General features: G+C 44.2%; 1 protein-coding gene across 6 annotated transcripts in view; it reads right to left on the bottom strand.

The window, feature by feature from the left end:
- The window catches only part of SEMA5B (semaphorin 5B), a 351,645-nt gene that overhangs the window by 6,012 nt on the left and 322,471 nt on the right, over positions 1–23,162 (bottom strand). For 3 of the 6 annotated variants that reach the window (XM_039494191.1, XM_039494193.1, XM_039494192.1), the window contains exon 22: positions 17,902–18,107. In XM_039494191.1, the coding sequence (XP_039350125.1) occupies positions 17,902–18,107 (206 nt within the window). Of the gene's footprint in view, positions 1–307; positions 378–1,915; positions 2,141–17,334; positions 17,412–17,901; positions 18,108–23,162 lie in introns of those variants that run through there. The other 3 variants (XM_039494195.1, XM_039494194.1, XM_039494196.1) reach the window with 3 other exon arrangements.

Genomic DNA, 23,162 nt, shown 5'->3' with positions numbered 1-23,162 from the left:
TGTGGAGTCGGTCAGTGGGTGGGGACCCACAGCTCTTGCCATTTCTGTGTTGGTGGATCTGTGCTCAGCCATTACTAGAGCCAGAATCCAGAGTCTTCTGCAGAGACCCAGATTCTCCTAGCAGATGGCATGATGTCTGATCATCATTGTCACACAACCATGCTGGGCCTAAAACAGGACTGAGTGGTGAACTGTACACTCAACCTATTCCCTTCCAAAGTCTTCATTATACAGCCACCAACTCCCTGGCACAGCAGTTACCAAAATGGCACTTCTTTTCTCTTTGGAAGAGCAGGTGCACATTTACCTGATCTCCATCTCCATTGGTAGATATCCAGGTTTGGACCCCCCGATATTAAGTGTGTCACTTCTGTCAGCTACAGTACAAGTAACAAGTCATGGTCACTTTTTGAAAAACTAAAATGACTCAAGAAATTCTACAACCAAGTAACAAGTGTTGTCAATAGCAGCAGAAAAATGAGAAATACAAAATGTATCTTTTACCACTAGAATTTAGAAAAGAGGCAGGGGCTTTTCCTCCCCCTTCTCTGCCTTATCATGGAATCACTTATATTCATGCCACCTGAAATTGTTTTCCCCCTCCCCTTTGTTGTAAAATCCACTGACATGCCAGATGTTTCCATCTCAAAAGGATCAAGTCCTGTTTTGGAGGATGAGACACCTCTCAGAAAATTTATCGTTTTCCTTGTTGTCGATGTCATTTCAGTCACACAATCCATTTCGCTTTTGAAGCATGCTCATGGCAGGCTTTTATTTTTAAATAACTGCATGCCTCAATCTCTCACATGGGCACCTTAATCTGCTGTTACGCTGCAACAAGGAATTCATCCGTTCTTCTGAGGCAACAAAAGGTGCATGTTTCACTTACCCCCTTAAAATAGGTGCACACTATTTCCAAAAAAGGTGCCGAGACCTGTGATTGGCTAGTTGAAGCTTCTTGCCATCTGGAGTGGAGAATGTCACCCATTTGAAAGGCAGCATGGATAGGAGGACTGACTATAGGCTTTGGAGTCTGGAACTCCTGAGTTCTAATGCTGGCTCTGCTACTGACTAATTGTGTGACCTTGGGCAAATGACATCACCTGTTTCCATATGGGTTAATAATGCTTGCTAACCTACCTCCCCGAAGTGATGTGATGATTAACGCGTTAATGCTCAACAAGTGCTAAGGGCCCAATACTTCCACTCTCACTCAACCTGAGAAGTACCCTACTCATGCATAGTCCTAGGTACTTCAGAGGGGACTTCAAGGGAGTAAAGCACTGCTCTCTGTGACTAAAGATAAGAGCATCAGGCACTATAGCCATGCCAAACATCCCTATTAGAATGGGCAGAACTCCTCCTTCAGCTGTGCAAATGCTAAATAATTTCCAATGGGCCAAAAAGGGGTGAGAATTCCTTCTGCCCTTAGAAATGAAAGGAAGATGTGACAGGAAGTGTTATGCATTGCTCCCAATCAGCCAAAGAAATATCAAAATAATAAAGGTGGTGGTCAGGGAATTTGAGTTTAATTCTCTGGCTCTGCCACATTCTGTGTGTCCTTGGGAAATCTCTGAGATTCGGACTCCCCATCTGTAATATGAAGATAAAAATACCCAGCTTGGTCAAACAGTTGAGATCCCTGGGTAAACGGCACATTATATGTGCAAAGTATTATTATTGGGGAGCTCTTCCAAAGGAAATGAACTCAGTTATTCATGCATACTGTATATAAGGATTGTTATTTCCTAGCTAGTGTGATTTAGCTCCGTATACTTAACACGTACAGGTAAATACTACATGCCAGTGCCTTCCATGGAGAAGTACGGCGTACCGTACCACTGGTGTCCTCATTCACCAAGTGAGCATAAAACACCGCCAGATCTACTCAACTGCACAGTAGTAGCACAAGTGTACATTTTCAGAAGCATAAATGAGGGCAAGAGGAACACGTGAGTGAGGAAATCGCCTCCTACATGGTCAAGTCCTGAGATGATGCTGAGGGAAATCTCACGGGTTGCACAATGTGGTAAGGAGAGGGCTGTCAGCATATGGATGTGTGAGAGCAGGTGGTTCAGTTGGGATGCTCTCAGAAGGTCACGGCAGCTGTGGATTAGCTGAGTCTCCACTTGGAATTTCACTAAGGGTTAAGGGTAGAGATGAGTCCAGTTCAAAACCCCAGCTCTAAACACCCCTGAAGTTTGATGATGATCAAATCCTGGTCGGGCCCAGCTCTAGCTCAAAATGAAAAATCACAGCCCTCTATTCCTTGGGCTCTCAGCTGGAATGACTACATTTCAGGATTTCCTGCAATGCTTTAAATCTAGTCACTGAAAGCAAGCGTTGCATTTAATTAACATTGGCATTTTCTCTCTTTTTTGCCTTTACTTTCCTATAACACTTAATTAGAAAACAACCCCACAACTGTTTCTGTGTTCTTTGATGGAGGGTTTCATATCTTTGGGAAATACCTTATGAAAATGCTTTAAGGGATTTATAATGCAATTAGCTGCACAGAATAAGTCTCTGGCGATATTAGGATGGCAGAACAAGCCCTAAATCAGTACGATCAATGTACAGCGCCTTAATGTTTTCCAGCACAAACATATTGTTGGTCTTATTTCAATAAATAGATGGTTAGGCTCCCAGGCACTAGAAATTGGTTGATATTTTTGCAAGAGGAGAAATTAGGCAGCAGCGAATTTTAGAAATCCACAAACCCAGACGGGGATTGCATTTAAATCTCTGTGGGTAGCCTCACTTGTATTAGTAAAAGATTTAACCCTGGCTCCTTTCCTTTCTCCCTATGCAGGGATGAGAGACAGGTGACAAACTGTCCCTCTGAAGACTTTCCTTCAGGTGCCACGTGGGTTGCGCCATCAAGGCAGGACATGGCTCAGACGCTGGACTGCATTCATCCCCAGTGTGCTGAACCCAATGGAGTTACACCCGGGGCACATTTGGCCTACTCTGAACAGACAAAGGTCTCCAGCAAGGTTTGTTTGTTCTATTGCCTCTCTTCTAAAACTGCAGTAAGATGCCTTCTCCTCAAGGCAGCACTCCCCCTGGGCAATACACAGCTGTATCTGAGAACCTTCCTAAACACGGCTGGGAAAGGGGTTCAGGCTCTCACAACCCCATCCTGCCCTGCCTCTGTAGCAGCACTCAGAATCTATGGTGATAAAAATGCCTGTAAGCTATATTTAGATAGAAAGATATAAAATTGTTTCACTCAGGAGCAAACAGGAACTCAAACCACATTGATCAAATATCTGCTACTGATTCCTCCATCCTCAAGATCAGCAGTATCAGCAAAGCCAAGTTATATTTGCCAGTATATCCATCAGGAGCCTCCATCCAAGAACCTTTTAGCAGATGGCTTGCTAGCAATTTATGCTAATCTGACCAAAACCCATTACTCAAAGGCACACACCAGAATTTAAACTTCTTCCTTTAAAAGAGTTTTTATTGTATTATATTGGCAAATGAATAAAACACAAGAAAGACTCTTCTGTCCTACGAATATTAGTTTGTCACATAGGGACGTTTTCAGAAAAGTGAAGAAGAAAAGTGGAGATAAGTGCAGCATTTTGACGTACTATCACTGTCAGCAATTTAAAAAAAAAAATGTCCTGACAATGGTACTGCTTAACCTGGGCTAGCAGAACACTGAATAGCCCAATATTTACAGAAAAGTATAAGCAATGTATAGTTGTCATTACAATAATTTTAAAAGCATAGGGCTACCAAAAATGCCTTCCATATATGGTCATAACCTCTGAAACTTGTATACAATATATGTATGGATATGTTCCATACGGATGGACTATTTTGTATGTGCATATGTGTGTGTGTATTATTTAACATACACACACACATGCACACACAGTTCTGTCCCATCCAAGATAAAGTTCCAATAAAGCAAAGTGTAAGTATTTTTAAACATGACTGGCATCATGATATATTTGTTCACTAGATCTTTTTCATCATTTACTAGTGATACTTTAGGCAAAATAAAACATTCAGACTTTCTAATTACTAAACTCCTGTGCCATAAGCCTTATCCCGATGCCAAAAGATTGTGCCCTTAGTCCAGGTCATTAAATGATAATTCACTAGTGTATTGGATTAAAAACTGACACAACTATCAGCACAAAACATATTTAATACTATGGATATTACAGTACTAATCCAGTTTGATCTTAGATACAACTGTATATATGCCCTGTATGTACATGTGTTACTTATACATATAAATGTGTGCTAAAACTTTTCCAAATTTCAATTTTTTCATCAAAATTTGTCTAAACATCAAATTTGGACTTAAAAATAGGACAATTTTTTTACAAAAACGTTTCAATTTTTTCCCCATTTTTTGACCAGCTCCAGTGAAAAGGGCAATTTTTTGTAGTATATTAGCTATAAATACACTTTCCTCCCAAACATATGCCTCCAAAATCTAAGTCAGCACAATAGAGTAACAGCGTTTCTAACAGTGAAATAATACAGAAAGATTTCTGGTAAGCCTCATCCAGTGCCTCATTTTGCAGTTACTTCCACATTTGCCCAGTCCTCTCAGCACTTCAGACTCCTCTCCCTTTTTTGGAGCTCTCCTAGGATCTTGGGGGCAGATCTTCATCTGGTGTAAATTGTCGTAACTGCATGAAAGCCAATGGCGCTATGACCATTGACACAAACAGCAAATCTGCCCCAACATCTTTCTGCCACTGGCAGATATTTCAGTCTTTCCCTTTTACATATGGCAGATAGTTTTAGTTAGGTGACCCCTTTAGAGCATCTCACTCATTTGTGATTAACCCCTAATCACATTTTAATCTAACCTGGATTAAGAGGTTTTATATCACGATCATATCTTTCCAACTGTAGTTTCCCCCAAAAGATCCCTCTAAAATGCGATGACTGCACTTACATTATATACACAACTGCAGGAGTGGAAGATCTCTTTCTACCATTAAAAACACATCAGTCCTAACCCTCATGTTCGCTGGAAAGGAACACACGAAGCCAGCCAGCCAATCAGCGCTGCAGCCTCTCCACACACTTTTAAGCTTTGACATGCATCGTGCCGTGGATTTAGGCAATAGCCCAGAACCGGTGTCTACATATCAAAGTGACTGGACTGCTTTATGGACAGACAGCATGAATTAGACTACTCCACTCAGTCACAGTAGGAACCCACAATGCCCAAATTGGGACTATATGCAAGTAGAGCTTAATATCCTACTTCCACTGTAATCAAGGGCATGAATTCAATGGCACAACGTTAGACCTTTAAAGAATAAAATGAGTGGTTCCCATTTTCCCTGCTAGCAGTATCCAATCTCCTGCAGTAACAGTGATCTGAGAGAGCATGCTGGACACGTCTTTCTTCTGTGAGGAAAGAGGGAGGGAGAAGGGAATTTATATAATCAAATCAAAATGTAATTACATAATGGATAGAAATAAACAAAGCATCCCAGATCCAACCTTTTGTCTTTTTTGTGTTCCTCGTGGGGCTCATGTTTTCCTCATAGTAAAATCAGATTGGGGGAAACGCTTTTTCAATACAGATTGTTTATGTTTTATGGAGCTAGCCATGCCCTGCTCATGAGAGGAAATTACTCGGTGTCATGGCAACATAAGATAGATAAGGATTACTGAAATGGACTTAGATTATGAACAGTTCCCTGCAGACTGCACATTTCTGGAGTGGTGCAAGGTGGTCATCTCAGCACTATGACTAGCAAGCAAATTGGGGAATAATTAGCACAACAATTACATTAAAAATAAATAAAGCACATGACTAAAATCAAACCTCTTGGCATTTACTAGCACTAACAAAACAAAGGATACAAGGCCTACTCCCGCCCATCAACTGCCTGCTGCAACGGTATCATGCCTCTCATGCTATACATTATAACCACTACTGAAAATACAGACAAAGGCTGGAAAGGGCTTCGGAATCCTACAGCTTTATTAGCCACAAACTATAAAAAGATTCAGAGCCTCTGGCATCTCTTCTTTCAAGTCTTCCTTAGAAGCTCACCTCCTCCCAGATGGTGCAAAGACATTTAGATCCTCTAAGCTGTACGCCCTGTGGGTGAAATCCTAGCCCCACTGCAGTCGATGGCACAACTTCCATTGTGAACTAGGCACATACTTACGGCCAGACTTGTGTTTAAGTATCTTTCTGAATTGGGACCCAAGAGTCTGATCCAAAGGTGACTGAGGTCAATGGGAGTCTTTCCACCGACATCAGCAGGTGTTGAATCTGACCCTAAGTAATTTGTCCACCTCACACTCGTCGGGATCTCAGACTCACCAGTATTTGTTACTCTTCTCTGGATGATTATCATCACTGGTTATTTGTTTCCTGTAGCACTCACAATGTGCTAGGCACTACACAGACACAAAGGAAGCCCCAAGCAACCTACACCCCCAAAATTCCCTTCTGTTTGTCAGTGTGGAGCTGTTTGGAGTGGGACACAAAATTCCAGCTGTTGTCTCAACAGTGCTGTGAAGATACAGACTATCTGCTCCCTGCTCTGTGATGTCTCTGCAGAATTCTTCTGTCCATCTAGCTATCGCCTGTTGGGAAGGTGGACAGATGCAAGCACCCCTCCTGTCGGCATAGCAAGCGCTACCATGGTGCGGCTGCAGTGTTTCAAGTGTAGATAAGCCCTACATCAACATAGCTACACTGGTGCAAACAACCCTAATCTGTATATACTGCAACTTACCCTGGTAACTTACTGGGGTAAGTCACCTGGGATGGTGTGAGCCCTACATCACACCAGCACAGTGCATTTAGACTGGGAGTTACACAGATACAGCTACCCCAGCATGCGCACACACAAAAAAATCACAGTATAGACAGGGTCTAATTTGCAAACCAATACTTCCCTTAGGTCTCTGACAGCCTTCCTGCTTTTCAGTGATCTCCTGTGATGCTGGCAGACCAGGTGCAATCTTTTGCCAATGCTTTAGACCTCAGCTGAGCACTGACAAATTCATTGCTGGAAACCAGTCAGTTTTACCTGTGTAGCCGCATGGCTAAGATGGGTACTGGACTTACCACAAAGTGTTTAGTGTTTAGATTTTATGAAATGCTTAGAAGTTGCTGCAGGCATGAATCTCACGTATCTCTTTATCACATGCTATGAGGTAGTATTTACGTTTTGTTTTGTAACTATAAAAACTGCTTGCTCTGAAATTGTGAACTCGGTCAGGAGGGATGTCGCCTGCCCATCAAGTCGTCCTATCAAAATGAAATGAACCATTGTGGAGCATTACAATACAAAGACTTTGTTAATTGCCCCCTCACACTCATCAAGAGGCTACATCACATCAGCTTGAATTCTGGAAGTAGGAAATAAAAACAGCTGACAAGAAAATGTGTCATCTCCTTTGCTGGTTGGACTCCCTAAGGGCTGGAGGCAGCTCCAAAACAGCAGCAGAGATCCCTGGGTGAACCTGGGTTAGACCCAAAAGACATTCAGAGCTGACATATTACTACAACTCTGTCACCTTTTGAAACCACACATTAATTCATTTGTGTATCTATGTTTGCCTACTTTAACTTTGTAACAACGCTCTATTTATTTTGTAGTTAATAAACCCTTAGATAATTTACAACAGGATTGGCTACAAGCGTTGTCTTTGGTGTGAGATCTAAGGTGCAAATTTACCTGGAGTAAGTATCTAGTCTCTTGGGGCTGGGAGTAACCCAAATCTTTTGTGATCTTTGGTGCATAGCAACCATCTATCACTAAGTCGTTTGCCTGGGTGGCAAGACAGACTGGAATGCCCAAGGGGACTGTCTGTGACTCCACTGTAAGGCTGTTATAGTGCTTCAGGAGTTCACATTTGTTACTGGGTTGATGAAATCTAATTACAGAACATACAACCAGTGTGGGGTCTCTGCCCTGCTTTTTGACAGTCTGCCTTGAGGGTGGCACTCACGATCGTGAGCCATTCCAGACAGCATGACGCCTCCCTCCCGCTACATAGCTGCCTTTTGGGTACCTTCCACATGATTGCTTTGGTTTCCCCCCCATGCTAAATCTCGCCAATTTCCTTTCTACACCTATAAACTCTCCGGGTCCTTACCCATGCGTTTTCTATCAAGGCTGGTATTTGACACACCTCCCAATTTAGGGTCTTCTGATAATTTCATTAACATGCTGTTTGCAATGAAGGTGTCGAAGGAAACCAGGCTTCACACCGATCATTGCTATGCCCCACATGACACCTCCCCACAATATGGGTAGTTGCCATGAATCATTGCTGAGGCTACGATTTAATCACGGATATTTTTACTAAATGTCACAGACAGGTCACGGGCAAGAAACAAAAATCGTGACCTGTCCATGACCTGTACCATAAATACTCCTGATTGAAGGGGGGGCAAGGGGAGGGAGGGCAGGGTGCTGCCAGGGAGGGCGGGGTGCTCCCAGGGGCCCATGGCACCAGCTGCGGGGGGGAGGAGGGCGCTGCCGGGCTGGGAGCTCTGGGGGCCAACAGCTGCTCCTGTGATGTGATACTGCAGTTCAAAAATTAATTCAGGTTGCCCTGCATATAACGATGACACAGCCTGGCTTTAATGAATTTGCACGGGCATACCTGAAAGCAGAGTATGGCCCATTCCAGTCATTGCTCCTGGTTTCATTCTCCACTGTGGGCCCGATTCAGCCAAGCATTCAAGTCCTAATGGTTTGATGGGGATGGACTGAAGTTAAGGATGTGCTTAAATACTCTCTGGAATAGGAGCCTACGTGCCTCCAGATATCTCCTCTTCGCCCCAAATCTAGCTGGCCTTACTCACGTGGAATTAATGCGGCTACTCCTGTGATGGAAGTGACCCACATTTGGTGGTTAAATAGCTGTTCAATTAGTTAAGTAGGGACTGGAGCTCTCTCTTCTCCTGTATTTAATGCTTGGTACTATATATTTGCATTTCACAGCACTGGGGTATTGCCTCGGTTTTCATGAATTTTCATAAATCAATGCTAGTAATTGGGGCTGTTCATTAGCTAAGTCTCTCAGACTCCAGGATAGAGTCCATCCAGACCTGTTGATACAGATTCAGTTTTCCCCTTTATTCCCATACTTAGGGCTAGGTCCCAGGATCCAGTGAGGACACTCAGGCAAAGCAACTTTAGAGATGGCTTAATGAGGCTTCCCCTTGTATACAAGCACCTGAGGGAGGGGTAGGGCCAGCATTGTTAACTCGATGCCAAACCCACCCTGTATAGGGGATGTGACTGCTGGAGCAACCAGTGCATCTTAGAGCAGCACTGAGGCTGCTCTCAACTGCTCCTCTGGACTGCCCTGGTGCCTGGCAGCCTGTGTCAGGAAGACACGAAATTGGCATGTTGGCAGGGTCCTTCCTCAAGCTGCTCCAAGGTGCCAAACAACTGTCCCCTAAGTCTTAGAATTGATAGTTCATTATTTCCTAATTACCAGACTCACTCTTTTTATTATTCCAGTTAAAGAAGCCATTCAGTAGCTCAACTATTCTAGATTCCTAATTAATTTAGTCTCCCTCCAAATGTATCACTGGGCTTATAATTTCTCTGGTATTTATTGTTTCCCTCATATATTTCTAAAGCCCCTCAATTTCTTTGCTTAGCATTCTTCTGTTTTGGTTCCCTTACTTCTTACACAAAGCTTTAACCAATTCTGTCTATATTATTATTAGTCCATGGCCACTCAGGACTTCACTGGTTTCTCTATGCTGCATACCATTGCCTCTCCGGGCTTCATGGCAGCAGTGCAGGGGAGAATACACATCTTCCTTCTCCAGTATCACAAGTCCCATGCCCCCCGAGCCAAGGGAAAACCACCATTAGCTGTTAGCAGTAAGAACCTAGGACATAACTGAGCGGCCCAGTTCTGGCCAGTAGAGGGCAGCGGTATAAATATACAGTAGCCAGTTAACTGCCATATCGTTGAATTCCCTCAGGAATCCACATTTCTTCTTCCTTGAATTCTGTTTTTTTCAGTGTGGGGAACAGATAAATATCATTCCAACGAAGGCAAACCTGGCATTTGCAATGACTCAATGGGGTTCTCAGCTCACTGAGTAGGGGACAATAGCGAAGATCCTGCTCACATGCATATCACCATCGGGATGGGGGAGAGAGTTGAGTAATCATTAAACACTTGGCAGGACAAGAATGAAGCACCTACATCCACAGGGAGGTGGTTCTCAAGATGACTTAAAATCAAAGAGGAAGTGACAACTGGATCGAGAGAACTGAACAGAAACTCTCTTGACAATTACCGATGTGCTAATTTGGATTCCTGCCACACAGCACGCAGCCACAGCCCTGCAAAGCTACGAAGCGCCCGCCTTCAAAACGGTTAGAGTGGAAACCAGATTGGACTAAAGCAGCACGGTGAGCGGCTGTTTAACATTCCAACGGGGAGCCCTATCAGGGACAACCGGAGAGATGAGACATTCCAGCTCTAGCTGGCAGTTTTCGCTGATCTTAAACAATTCATCTATAGAACAGAGCCATATGTGAAAACTAGACGTCAGCTTTCCCCCTCCCAGCCCCTGTCCTCCAGGACGCTGCTGTCACGGAGTAATGACCCCTCTGCTAGATGCAGATCACTCCATGGGCAGAATAATCACATAATAGCCACACATCCAGGCATGCCTGACTGCTCAATTTGACTTGACCCAATTAAATAAAGGGGTGGGGGGAGAAAGACACTAATAGATTTCATCTGAGTTGCATGGCTTAATCCTTTTTCCCCCGCAACAGGAGCTCTGTTACTTTCCTTTCCTAGCAGGACTTATGTAAATCTAGACTCCCCTGAAGTGATATTTGCAACTGCTGGATCATACAATGAAGAGCACAATGCTCCTTTGCCAATACAGCCGTCAGGCCTTACCATTCTTTTTCAAATAAGACTATACTTGTAAAATACGTAACGTGCCATTCAAACAGTTAAATGCCACTTTGCTCAGGGGAAATAGTCTCTATTAAGCATGACATTCACCTAAAACAGATTTTATGTTTCAATCTGATTTACTGTTATTTTTATTTGTTGTTGTTTCATCTGATTGCATCAGCTAAATCTCTCTTTAAAAAGACACACAGCCAAGGCAGATGCTAAAGGGAAACTGTTGAGAACTTTCTTGACTGAGTTGTGTTTCATTAGCTGCTGACTAATGGCTGAACTGTATAGTCCAATTCCTGGGACTTGAATGATGCACAGTGAAAGGGTCACTGAAACAAAAGGAATTCTTATATCACAGCGATATCATGGTCTGTGCTGTGACCACATAGGAATAGGTGGGTTAGCTAAGTGTAGTAGAAGTAGCAACACATCATATTAGGTGATAGGAGACAGAGTCCTAAATTTTCCAAGGGTGAAAGAAGCAAACATCCTCACAAACTAAGAATGCCTTAGGCAAAACTTACCTCTGGGGGACCCAAAGTAGCTAAAAGTCATTTATACTTTAACCCCAGCTGCTTCTCGGCTTTAAAAAAAGATGCAATTTTCAGTAGCGGTAAAAACAATTATACCCAAAAGAAACAGATTTTTAAAACCAAACAGATATTCACAGTCTGCTTCAAGCTTTATTTCTCACTACGCAGTTGGAAGCTGCACCAATCTTTAAGCCTGATGATTCGTTCAGAATATTTATTCTTCAGCAAGGCAGAAACTCTCTCGTACGATCCCCATATTGATATTTTGTTGCTTAAAATATTATGTGATTGTCTGGCATCCCTTGCAGAGGGTGCCTGCTCCACATGGGTCTTTGGCGCTCAGTGGGATTATTCTCCCTTTGTTGAAAGGCATTTAATTTAGACTGTTTTATTTATATAACTCCCATGGGAATTAATGAATATAATAGAATATATGGAGATATACCTATCTCATAGAACTGGAAGGGACCCTGAAAGGTCATTGAGTGCAGCCCCTGGCCTTCACTAGCAGGACCAAGTACTGATTTTGCCCCAGATCCCTAAGTGGCCCCCTCAAGGCTTGAACTCACAACCCTGGGTTTAGCAGGCCAATGCTCAAACCACTGAGCTATCCCTCCCCACTAATTTGTCCATTTATGAATATTTTCTAATAGCTGCATTTTCATTCCGAGGTATAACTTTGTTTGGGCAAGTGTGATACGGGCGAGTCTCATCTTACGCGGGGGTTCCGTTCCGCAGTTGGCGCGTAAAGCGAAACCCGCGTATAGTCAAAATTACATTGAGCTGAATGGCGGGCGGAATCGGCCGCACTACAGGTACAGTATTAAAATTGTTATTTTTCTCTCTTTTTTGCCGACCGTGTAAAGCTGAAATCGTGCATGTTAAATGCACGTAAGATGCGGTAGACCTGTATTCGAAGACTTACCCAAGTTAGTTTGTAGTGGCCTGATGTCTTCCTATAAACTCCAGGCACTAGGAGACACATCGAACATTGACAAGTTTCTCCACAGCTCAATCCTGAAATCCTCACTCAGTTTTCACTCTATCCTCTCTCATATAAAGCTCTCATTGCAGCAGATGGCAGTTTTGCTTAAGCAACAACTTCAGGGTTTTCCCGTGGTTTACAAGGGATGGCAGTGGGGGGTGACAGAGACAGGATGTGGAGTAGAGGAACTGGAAGCTTTGATAATTTGTCTGAGGCATCTCTACAGAGAGAGAGGTTTGATTTTATAAAATATATGGATGTCTTCAAAATAAAGCTACAAGCTACATTAAAAAAAGATACGTCAATACAAGCACAGCTGGGAAGAAACTCTATATAGTTGTCATCACACCCAACCTTGAAAACATGCAATTCTCCTTAATCAATATGACCCTGATCCAAAGTCCACTGAAGTTAATGGAAGCCTTTCCACTGACTTTGTGGGCTTTGGTTTTGGCCCTGTGTGCAGGTGCCTTTCCCAGACTATTCTAAAACTCAGTCCCTATGCTTTGTAGAGTCAACACTTAGCCCCCTTTATTAACAACGAATTATTTATTAACAACAAGAGAAAGTTCAGTTTGAGCCTCGTCTCCAGGCATGGCTGCTCTAAGGCTCCTATCTCAGAACAGCTCAGCCCTGACCCTGGGTCCTCCTTGCTCCTCCCCCTTATATCCAGTGCAGAGCTAACTAGCCACTTGGCAAGAGTGGGCTGCTGGGCAGTTTCCAGAAGGAACAAAACCTGCTAAGAATGCCAGTCCACTGCAGGTTTGCTCTCCCCCATTATCATCAGTTATTAACTACTCAGCCTGACAGTACTGGGGACGCAGTAGGAGGGTCTGTAACCCATTCTGCCATGATGCCCAGTTCAAAGAGCTGCTAATTCTTATCCTATCCTGCCCTTGTACTGCATAGTGCTTGACATTGTCAAAGCCCTGGATGAAATTAACTAATGAATGAAACGTGAACTACTTCTTAGATGACCCCAAAAGTCTCTCCATACAATTTATGAGTAAGAACCCAAAATCTACGTATTGCTGATGAAAGCATATGTATGAAATCTTTTAAAATGTCACAGCAAAAATATCTAATCATAGAATCCACAGAGTCTGACAAAGCAAGATAGAAATTCAAAAGAAGCCAGGAAAATAAAACATTCTTGTACAAAACCCTCTCCTGGCAAGTTATCATCAACTAAATCATCAATAGGTCACTGTCATCGATGGTATTTACATCTGATCTGCATTAATATGTTGCTGTACTTGAGTGTCCCAACAGGGCTCATACCTGGTAAGATTGCCTTCATTAAATCTACCTTAATATAAAATACACCTTGATTTACAATTCCGCATTGTGCATTTGAGTGCAACGCTCTCAAACTTTCAGTTGTGTTCTCCTGCTGATTGGGCAACAGATATTTCAAGATGAATACGAAATAAAGAAGGTTGCAGAAGTCTTAGTAGTATCAAAAGAATAGAGAAAATAATAGAGCTGTGCATTAGCCCAGCCTCATGTTGGCATCCAGTCAATGTGCGTTATTGGTTTCTCTTACTGCAAAGTAGCCCACTGATCATATATTTCCTTAATCTCAGGTTTTATTAACCCATACGCACGCACATACATACATACCGCGTCTGTGTGTATTATTCTGACCCAGAAAATCAACTGGAATTTAAACATTTAGAATACAGACAGGCCCAAGCCAGAAGTCCAGAACACTTCCCATTTTTAAGAAGGTGAATTTTAGCCCCCGTGAATTTAGAAAGAGAATAAAGTCCATGTTACTGTATAGAGCTCTGTAGGATTACACGGAGACCATGGACCCTTCTTTAACTGATGATAATTCTATCTAATATATTTTTAAACTTAAAAAACCATTAACAACATTTTTAAATTTTCCCCTTTTTAAAAACCAGAGCAGGACACAATCTCTCCCATCAACTAAATCATCAATAGGTCACTGTCATCGATGGTATTTACATCTGATCTGCATTAATATGTTGCTGTACTTGAGTGTCCCAACAGGGTTCATACCTGGTATGATTGCCTTCATTAAATCTACCTTAATATAAAATACACCTCGATTTACAATTCCGCATTGTGCATTTGAGTGCAACGCTCTCAAACTTCCAGTTGTGTTCTCCTGCTGATTGGGCAACAGATATTTCAAGATGAATACGAAATAAAGAAGGTTGCAGAAGTCTTAGTAGTATCAAAAGAATAGAGAAAATAATAGAGCTGTGCATTAGCCCAGCCTCATGTTGGCATCCAGTCAATGTGCGTTATTGGTTTCTCTTACTGCAAAGTAGCCCACTGATCATATATTTCCTTAATCTCAGGTTTTATTAACCCATACGCACGCACATACATACATACTGCGTCTGTGTGCGTTATTCTGACCCAGAAAATCAACTGGAATTTAAACATTTAGAATACAGACAGGCCCAAGCCAGAAGTCCAGAACACTTCCCATTTTTAAGAAGGTGAATTTTAGCCCCCGTGAATTTAGAAAGAGAATAAAGTCCATGTTACTGTATAGAGCTCTGTAGGATTACACGGAGACCATGGACCCTTCTTTAACTGATGATAGTTCTATCTAATATATTTTTAAACTTAAAAAACCATTAACAACATTTTTAATTTTCCCCTTTTTAAAAACCAGAACAGGACACAATCTCTCCCATCAAAACAAACACCTACTACAGATCAGTTTAGGAAGGGACAAAAACATAAGCAGTGAAAAAAATCCCTCAAAACACCTGCTGAAGTTTGTCAGCTATTCCAAATACAAAACTAACTAATAATACCCCTGTGCCTTATGTTCCACACACACCTGCAACCTCCCTTCAACTGCACTGACACTACATTATTTAGAGAATAACGAGAAGTGACTCAACTGAAGTGTAGGTCTACGGTTGTTGGACAGATTAGAAGTAGGGGTTTAAGGTAAGAGGAACTATATGCAAGCAGATTTTAAGGGGAGATGATTTTACAGAGGGAGTGATGATTAGGGAGAAGAGATTTCATTTAAATCAACTGCCTTCGCCACACCTGGACATCCATTCCACTCATTCCCCACTGCCTCTGTAAAATAAGATCTCTTTAAATTCTTCTCAATATACAAGTCCCTTTTACCCTGACCTCTTAGGCTGTCCAATGATCTTCGATTTACATACTTCAGTTGTGTCACTTCTTAATAGTCTCTAAATAACCCCCATCTTCTCCATCACTTCTTATATGCGAGTCCCTCCTTTCTGTTAACCACCTTCACTGCCCTACCTTGCACTGTCTCCAATTAGCTAAACCTTCCTTCAAATAAAGTAATCTAAACTGGACACCCAGAATGTGATCTAACGAATGCTAAAAATTCCTACCTAATATATATACACCCCTCCCCCCTTCAGAAAATCCAACATCCTATCAGCTTTTACTGTAGCTGCACACAAGAGCAAATATTCAGATATTTGTTCTGTCAAAAACCCCAGGTCCTTTTCTGATATTGTATAAACTAAACCATTGCCATTTTAAACTGTGCTTCACTTACATTATTCCTACCCAACTGCATCAGACACATTCCGGTCCACAATCCATTTGCCCAGTCAATCAATATTAGTCTGTAATCAGCTGTATCCATCTGAATCTTAGCCACTCCCACTATTTTAGTACCATTTCCAAATGTAATGATCTTATACATCACAGCAACGTTTGCATCATTACCAAAATATTAATATAGTGCCCTGCAAGTATCCATTCCTTGCCCACTTCCAAAAAGAATATCCCCCTTTCACTCCAGCCCTCTGCATGCTGCCCATGAAACAAGAGAACAGCACTGCAAAACTCTACTCACATGAGCAGGCCTTACCTCACCACCACAGGCCTGCAGACTGTGCCCGGACTAGTCACATTACTGAAAGGTTTACTCCTGTGGTTTCGGAGCTTTCAGGATCTGACCTTAATCCTTTACCCATCTTCATAATTTATTATCTACCCTGTATTCTGAGCGTTTATAGGATAATCCATCCTGTGAAACTTTGTCAAGAGCTTTCTCAAAAATCCAGATATTGTCTGCTGCTTTCCTTCTACCTAGATCAATATTTATCTAATTTTAAATAAGGAATCCAATTTGTGACATGATTTACCGTGCACAAATGCAGGCTGACTCTCATTATTATGCTGCACCCTTATTAAACTGCATGCAACTGTATCGTAAACCACCAGGAAACATATTTTTGAGATTGCATTTACAAACTTCACAATCCTGCAAGGTGCTGAACAGCAGAGGAGAGGCCCATAACACCCATCAGGAAGTACTCAGCACCTCAGTCAAGACCGCAGTTACCAGATGAGTCTGTAATTTTCAGACTCTTATAATATTTCTTTGAAGTACCAGAACAATAGCCACTCTCTTCCAATTACCTGGTATAGCCCCATTATCATAATTATTATTGTTGTTATTTGTGTCGTGCTAACACCCAAAGGCCTCAATCAGGATTGACATCCTCTCATGCTGGGCACTGAGAAGATGTTTAGGTAGAAACGGTCACTGCCATGAAGAACTTACAGTCTATGGCCCCGATCCTGCAATGAGCACCGTCCAAAGTCTATGGGTACAGGGGTCTGCCTGCACAGAGCTTATTGCAGGATCATGGCCCAAACAGGAAAGGGAGGCAAGCAGCAAAAGACAGAGAGACAACATACGCAAAATGTCAGTGATACAGGAGGGGTTCTCTGTTGTTATAACTTCCAGACCATCCTCCCCACTGTGTTCCTGTGCCCCAAGACAGTCTGCTCCGCTCAAAGTCCCTTCCTGCCACCTCAGCAGTCACCATTCAGCTGTCTGATCCCTAATCTCATCTGTTACCGGTAGACATAATCCATTGCTACCCCAATTTTACACAAATACGTGTTTACCATTGTTTCAGTATTCTCAGTCTTCTGCAGCACATTGTCTCCTGCAACTCCTCCATGCATGTATTGCTGATGCTCTCCTTACGAAATACAGATGCCAAGGGAACATGTGAGTTCTACTATCAGTTCTTCCTACCTCCTTAAGATCAGATTCTTCCAACTTTTCACACTTTTCAATGGAGCTACTCGCAGAGTAAGGAGTTACCCAACATGAATAAGGCTGGCAGAATTCGGTCTTTATTCTGTTGCCCCAGGAACAGCCTCACCAAGTTCTCTCCTATTTTTCATTCCCTCAGTGTATTTAAAGAATCGCATCCTGTTTATCTAAATATCACCACTAGCTATTTGTACTTTAAGATTTCCATTTTTCTCTCCATTCCGTCTGCTTCTTTTTATCAAGCCCTAACAATGCTGTCGGGTTATCTCCTCTTTCAGATTCTTTTATGTACATATATGCATTTTATCTATGTATCACGCGCACACACATTTATAATTAAAGACCACAGCATAAATATATACGTAGGCAGCTGTTATCAATTTGCCAGTGGTGTTTCTGGTAAAGTACCCTACCTTGAATTCCATGGGCGTGTACTTTTCATTCTTGGGGGTTGTGTTGCCTTTGTAATGGAGATGGTTGGGAGTGGTTGGGTGGATAATAGTCGATTCCTGGGACTGCCGCTGACAGCGCTGACAGTACACATAGATCACAAATGTTAAGAGACTGGAACCGAAGAAGCAGGAGATGCCGGTGGCAATCAGATGGATGAGACTAAACCCTGTAAGCAAAACAACAAGTGATGCTCCTTTCAAAGAGCAGCTTTCTCCCTCTCTGGACAAAAGCACAGATACAAATCAGAGCTACATCACCTCGGAATCAATGGGGATAAGTTGCTGAATTGAATGGGTCCACACATTGTTTTCTCAAAACTCTTTCCCTGTCTCCCCATTCTCTCTCCCTCTATTGATACTGAAACTAAACATTCTGTTAAGCTGACAGCAAAAGAAACGAGGCATACAGACAATACACGTTCACGGGCTCCAAAGCAGGGGCATGTCATGGAAATAGGGGGCTACAAAAACTCAGTGTTTTATCCAATGGAAAATAAAAGCCCTCTTTGTTGGCGACCCAAAAATATTCAGTGGGGGAGGCGTATGGGGGGAAGCAGCATGACACATTCCTCCTTTATGTAATCCCCACAGATACGTCAACAATGCAAAAGAAAACAAAAAAAACCAACCCACGGCAGCAAGTCTCAGAGCCTGGGCCAACTGACTCAGCCATGTGGGGCTCCCACTATGGGGCTAAAGAAGAGTAGTGTAGACGTTCCTGCTTGGGCTGGGGGCCAGGCTCTGAGACCCCGCCGGGAATGTCTACACTGCTATTTTTTAGCCCGGAAGCTTGAGCCCCACAGGCCTGAGTCAGTTGATCCAGGCTGAGACTCACCACTCCAGGACTTTTTTGCAGTGTCCACATATCCCAAGTGTGCACAGCCATCATTTGTTGATTTGGCAATTAGTCTCCCCCCCACTATCTGTGAGGTGTATTAGCAACATTAAAGAGTGTGCTGGTAGGTGCACAGGAGGGGCCAGGGAAAGGAGGGGAATGAGATGGAAACAAAATGGGCAGTGGGGAGAAAAGAAAATACCAAGGAAACTGCCTGAAATATTCTTTGATCAAACTTCTCCATGAGCTGCCCAGACAGAATTCCAGGCAGGCCCTGGCAAAGCCGCTATAGTACAAAGATGTCAAAGAGCAGAGCTCTTAACCTGAGGTTTCAAACACTTCCAGCACAGCATGTTATCTTCTGGAAGGAGATGCATATCTACAGGCAGGAGAAACCACAGGTGCTGGGAGGGTGAATGGAGGAAGTCAAATAAACCCTAGAAGAGAGTCATCCTTCTTAAGTTCTTCATTCCTGCTTCACCGCAGAGAGCCTTTACATGGTCAGGGTATAACCAAACGGCCAACAGCTCTCCACCTTACACAAGAGGAACAGCCCGGACTGGAGTCCATGGTACAACCAACACTAGCAGATGTAGGAGCGGGGACTGGAAGAGTCTTGCGTAGCACCCAGATGTGACCCTGTTTAGTGTCCATCTTCAATCGGAGGGTGCTGCTTTCCGATCGGAAGAGTGGAGCGATTTGAGGAGAATCAGCAGCGTTAGCCCAAATGTACATTTCTACTGACTTTGGTCTGCTACACAATCTTTCCAGGAAGGACGACATGGGCCACAAAAGTTGAGAGGAACCACTGCACTTGAACATCAACATGCTCACCGCTGTGTGCAGCCACTTATGTTCAGAGACTAGCAACCAGAATCTATGGGAGTAACTATGACTCTCTTCAAGTGTTCTACTGGGAAGAAAGGGGGGGTGTCGGGTTCTTGAGGCATGAAGAAGCAGCTTCATTGAGGACGGGGGGTTGACTCCTCCTGAGCAGCCGGTGCTCCAGCTGGATAAGGAGGTTGCACCTCTTCTCTTGAGGTTTGCTGATTCTCTCACTAGTCTGAACCTTTTAGGGGGAAAAGGCGTGGTTTGCCACTGATCCTCCTAATCAGATCTAGTTACTGGGGCAGGAAGAATAGATCCTTAACCTTCCTGCGGTGCCCGCTGGACACCACTTATATGGTAGTGACCAAGAGGATCTGCTGCCCTGCCCCACAGGGTGACTTGGGCTGAAAAACACCCTGTGGGAGAACACTTTTATGTTGAAAAACAAATATGAATTAGCCGAGCCTTATGGTCCACAGCAAATTGCCATTTTTTGCGTAGAGAATGGCGGGGTTCTCTTGAAACTTTACATCTATGCCAACTTAAGTCACTCCCGGACTGGAGGTGGCAGGCGCTCTTCGAATGTAAAGGACTGGAAAACGGGACCCTCCAGACCTCGATAAGATCAGCCTTAAGTCTTCGGACAATGCTGCCTAAGAAGGTTTGGATGAACACCATTTCATGAGATTGTTTCCCTCATGAGATGTCTTTCTTCATTTTCCCACTGTTCTTATCCAAGCTATCTACCTTGCCTCCTTCAGCGGATACAGGCAGTGATCCAGGAAGAGATTCTCTGAGCCGACAATGGACGACCTTTCCTCCTGTTGGCCACCATGACAACTGCATCAACTTGCGAAAAGACTTGGTCCCTTTAACATAGGCGGCTAACACCCTTCTGACATCCAGAGAATGCAACCTGTGCCTCTCCTCCAACTTAAGAGGTTTAGGGAAGAAGATACGTAAGAATATGTCCTGACTCCTCTGTGAGACCATCTTGAGCAGGAAAGCAGCGTGTGGCCACAGCTGGACCTCGTCCTTGTAAAACACCGTGTCGGGCAGCTCAGAAGTGAGCGCCCTGATCTCAGAGACCCAGCAGGCGGATATTATTGCAACCAGGAATTAACCCTTCCAGGAAAGGAGAAAGGGAGAGCAGGAAGCCAGAAGCTCCAAGGGGGGCCCTGTGAGCTGCAACAGCACAAGATTCTGGTCCCACAGAGGCACAGGATTCCTGACGTGAGAGTGGAGGCGCTCTAGGCCCTTGAGGAACCCGACCACCATGTCCTGGGCAAAAACTGACCTGCCCTTGAGCAGAGGATGGAAGGCCAAAACAGCGGCCAAGTGGACCTTAACAGATGAAAGGGACAAATCCCGGAGCTTAAGATGCAGGAGGTAATCCAGGATGGGACTGGCAGCTGGACACCCAAAATGGTAGTCTGGCTGTAGAATAAATTGTTCTGCCAAAGAGGTCCAGTCGTTTGGCATCTTTATTTTTCGGTGAGCCACTCACTTGTCCCTCTTGTTAACTGCGGACACAACCAGCGACCCCGATGGTGGGTGGGTGTGGAGATATTCAAACACCTCTGCGGGGACATAATACTTCTCTTCTGCCCTTTTGGACCAGGGTGGAATCGAAGATGGAGTCTGCCACTGTGTTTAGAACCCATGGATGGACAGGCAGCTTGATGCGGGCTGGGGTAGGAGACAACATGATGTTGAACAGGTCATCTGACTGCTCCGCCAACTCCTTGATTTTGAGGCTTAAGTTGTTAGCCCCCGTTTTAAGGAGAGCCTGGTGCTCCTTAAAGTCGTCAGGAGGACTGCCAGTCTGGGAGGGCCCTGCCACCGTTTTGTCTGGCGAGGAAGATGACAAGGGCATTGCAGGGGAAGGGGCGGGTTCCCTCTCCCTTTCCTTGAGTGGTGGCCTGTTGTGCTGTCCCCACGATGGACTCCGCACCCTGTTCTGAATCCAGTGCTGGTGGTGCCGGGGGGTTTCCGAGGCAACCAGGGAGGAGTGGTGGAAGCATGGAACTGGCATCATCGGTACTCCCCAAGGGTCCAACAGGGCCATTCGGCAGGCCACTGACCCTGCTGCCACGCTGGTCTCACAGGCCGACAGGGATTCGGACCCCTCTGGTGATGGGCTGATCCCTGGCTCCAGCTCGGACAAGTCCCCTTCCGGTGATCACAGTGGGCCTGTGGAGGCCTGCATCTGCTGACTCACCCTTGTCAGAGACCGGTGTCTAGCGGGTGGGGATTTCCACCTGTCCCTCGATCGGTACCGGGGCGGTGAAGATTGGTGCCATGATGGTGAGCAGTTCCACACTGGCGGGGACCAACGCCTAGGAGACTGCCTAAGCGATAGGCACCAGTGCCAAGGCGATTTTAGGTGAGAGACTGGCCGGTACTGGGAACACGGAGCTGGAGTCACATCCCTGGCTGGGCTAGGGGGGATCCGGTCATAGCGGTACTCGCCTGTAGCTCCGGGGCGGGCACGGGGCATGAACTAGACCCTTTGCCCAGAGTCCCCTTCCCCTTCTTGGATGGTGCTGGGTAGCCCTTTTTCCTGTGCCACTTCCTGGGCACCAGCGATGGGGAATGGTGCTGGGAGGATCCCGGTGCTGGTGAGGTGCTCCGCACCAATGCCAAGGTGCTGGAGTGGAGTCCGGTCATGAGAGCTCTGACACTGGGCAAAGTGCAGTCTCCATCAGTAGGGCTCTCAGGCAGATGTTCATCTCCTTCTGGGTTCTGGGATGAAAGTTTTTGCAAATCCTGCACTTGTCCTTTACATGGGATTCACCCAAGCACTTCAAACAGCTGCTGTGGGGGTCACTGACAGACATCAGCCTGTTGCATGACGAACATGGCTTGAAGCCCAGGGAATGGGGCATGCCCCACTCCGGGAGGAAGGCCCAGCCAGGACTGTAACTACTAAACAACTAACACTTACTTAAATTGGCTAACTTAGTACCTAAGTACTATGAATAACAATGGGCTGTTAAGAACTGCTAATGCTCTTACGATGCAAGATAAGAGGCTATGACCAACGTCATGGGCGGTAAGAAGGAACTGAGAGGGCATAGGGCCAGCGGCACCTAATATACCAACGCATGAGGACAACACTCAAGAGGGCGCGACAGCTGACCCTACGGATAGCGGTAAGGCAAAAATCTCTGTCGACTGTGCACGCAGGCACGCACACGCCGAAAATGGAATCGACACGAGCAAGCACTCCAAGAAGAATCTATGGTTTACTTTTTAAACATTGTATAAAATTCCATAGCAGGCATATAATTTTCTATTATATTTTATAGGATGGTCCAAAAAGTCTACAGAAAGACTATAATTTCCTATTAAATTTTCTAGGACTTTTCCATCAGGGCAGTTCCCTCCTAAAAATCCCCTTCTACTTTAACCACTCTTGCATCTCATATCAACATTACAATCGCAAAAACGTAGAATGAATTAGTTGAGTTCAGACGACTTTCTCTTGTCCAGTTTGCCCATATTGTAACGAACCTGGTGATGATTCCATGACGAGGCATGTCTCTTCTGGGTTTTT

The sequence above is a fragment of the Mauremys reevesii genome, linkage group 11 (genome assembly GCF_016161935.1).
Source record: "Mauremys reevesii isolate NIE-2019 linkage group 11, ASM1616193v1, whole genome shotgun sequence".
In the NCBI taxonomy this organism is placed as follows: Eukaryota; Metazoa; Chordata; order Testudines; family Geoemydidae; genus Mauremys; species Mauremys reevesii.
The sequence above is the reverse complement of the archived record's forward strand: the minus strand, read 5'-3'. Positions and strand labels throughout refer to the sequence as shown.